This window comes from Manacus vitellinus, unplaced genomic scaffold (assembly GCF_001715985.3).
Source record: "Manacus vitellinus isolate BGI_N305 unplaced genomic scaffold, ASM171598v3 scaffold_47_pilon, whole genome shotgun sequence".
Taxonomy (NCBI): Eukaryota; Metazoa; Chordata; class Aves; order Passeriformes; family Pipridae; genus Manacus; species Manacus vitellinus.
Genome location: NW_021940585.1, coordinates 79882 through 80420, shown reverse-complemented (window position 1 = coordinate 80420; position 539 = coordinate 79882). Strand labels below are relative to the sequence as shown.

At 65.9% G+C, this 539-nt stretch overlaps 1 protein-coding gene across 1 annotated transcript in view; it reads right to left on the bottom strand.

The window, feature by feature from the left end:
* Window positions 1-352: 352 nt before the first annotated feature.
* The window catches only part of STRIP1 (striatin interacting protein 1), a 14184-nt gene continuing 13997 nt past the window's right edge, over window positions 353-539 (bottom strand). Inside the window, exon 11 of the mRNA XM_029962469.1 lies at window positions 353-417. Coding sequence (XP_029818329.1) covers window positions 353-417 — 65 coding nt within the window. The remainder of the gene's footprint in view (window positions 418-539) is intronic.

Genomic DNA, 539 nt, shown 5'->3' with positions numbered 1-539 from the left:
GCTGGCGCTGCGGACAGAGCTGACAGAGGCCCGGGTGCAGGTACGGGAACGGAGCCCTGGCTCCAGGGGGCTGGGAATGGACAACCCGGGTGCTGCCAGGCAGAGCTGGAAGGTGGTTTTCCCTCCTCCACGCTGAGGTAGAAGCTGTTTTTCCCGGGATTATGCTAAATCCCAGACGGGAAATCCTGCTCCGTGTGCCCATCACCCACCGCTGGGATGGGGGCGCTGGTCCCTTCTCCCCCCTCTCCAGCACCCCAGGGGTGGGAAGAGCCAAAATCTGGGAGGTCACTGCCAACCTGCCCCCGGACCATCCCCCCTGCCCGAATCCATTATTCCCAGCCCCCTCCCCAGCTCAGCTCCTCCAGCCCAGGAGGGATCCTGGGAGCTCGGCACGGATGGGGCTGGGGGTGGCACATCCTGGGATATGGGGCAGGATGAGCCCGACCCTTATCCCGGGCTCCGCTGGCATCGCACTCGCCGGGAGCTGCTTCCAGAAGTGTCTCCGCGGGGGGGTTGGGGCTCCAGGTGGGAAGAGGAGT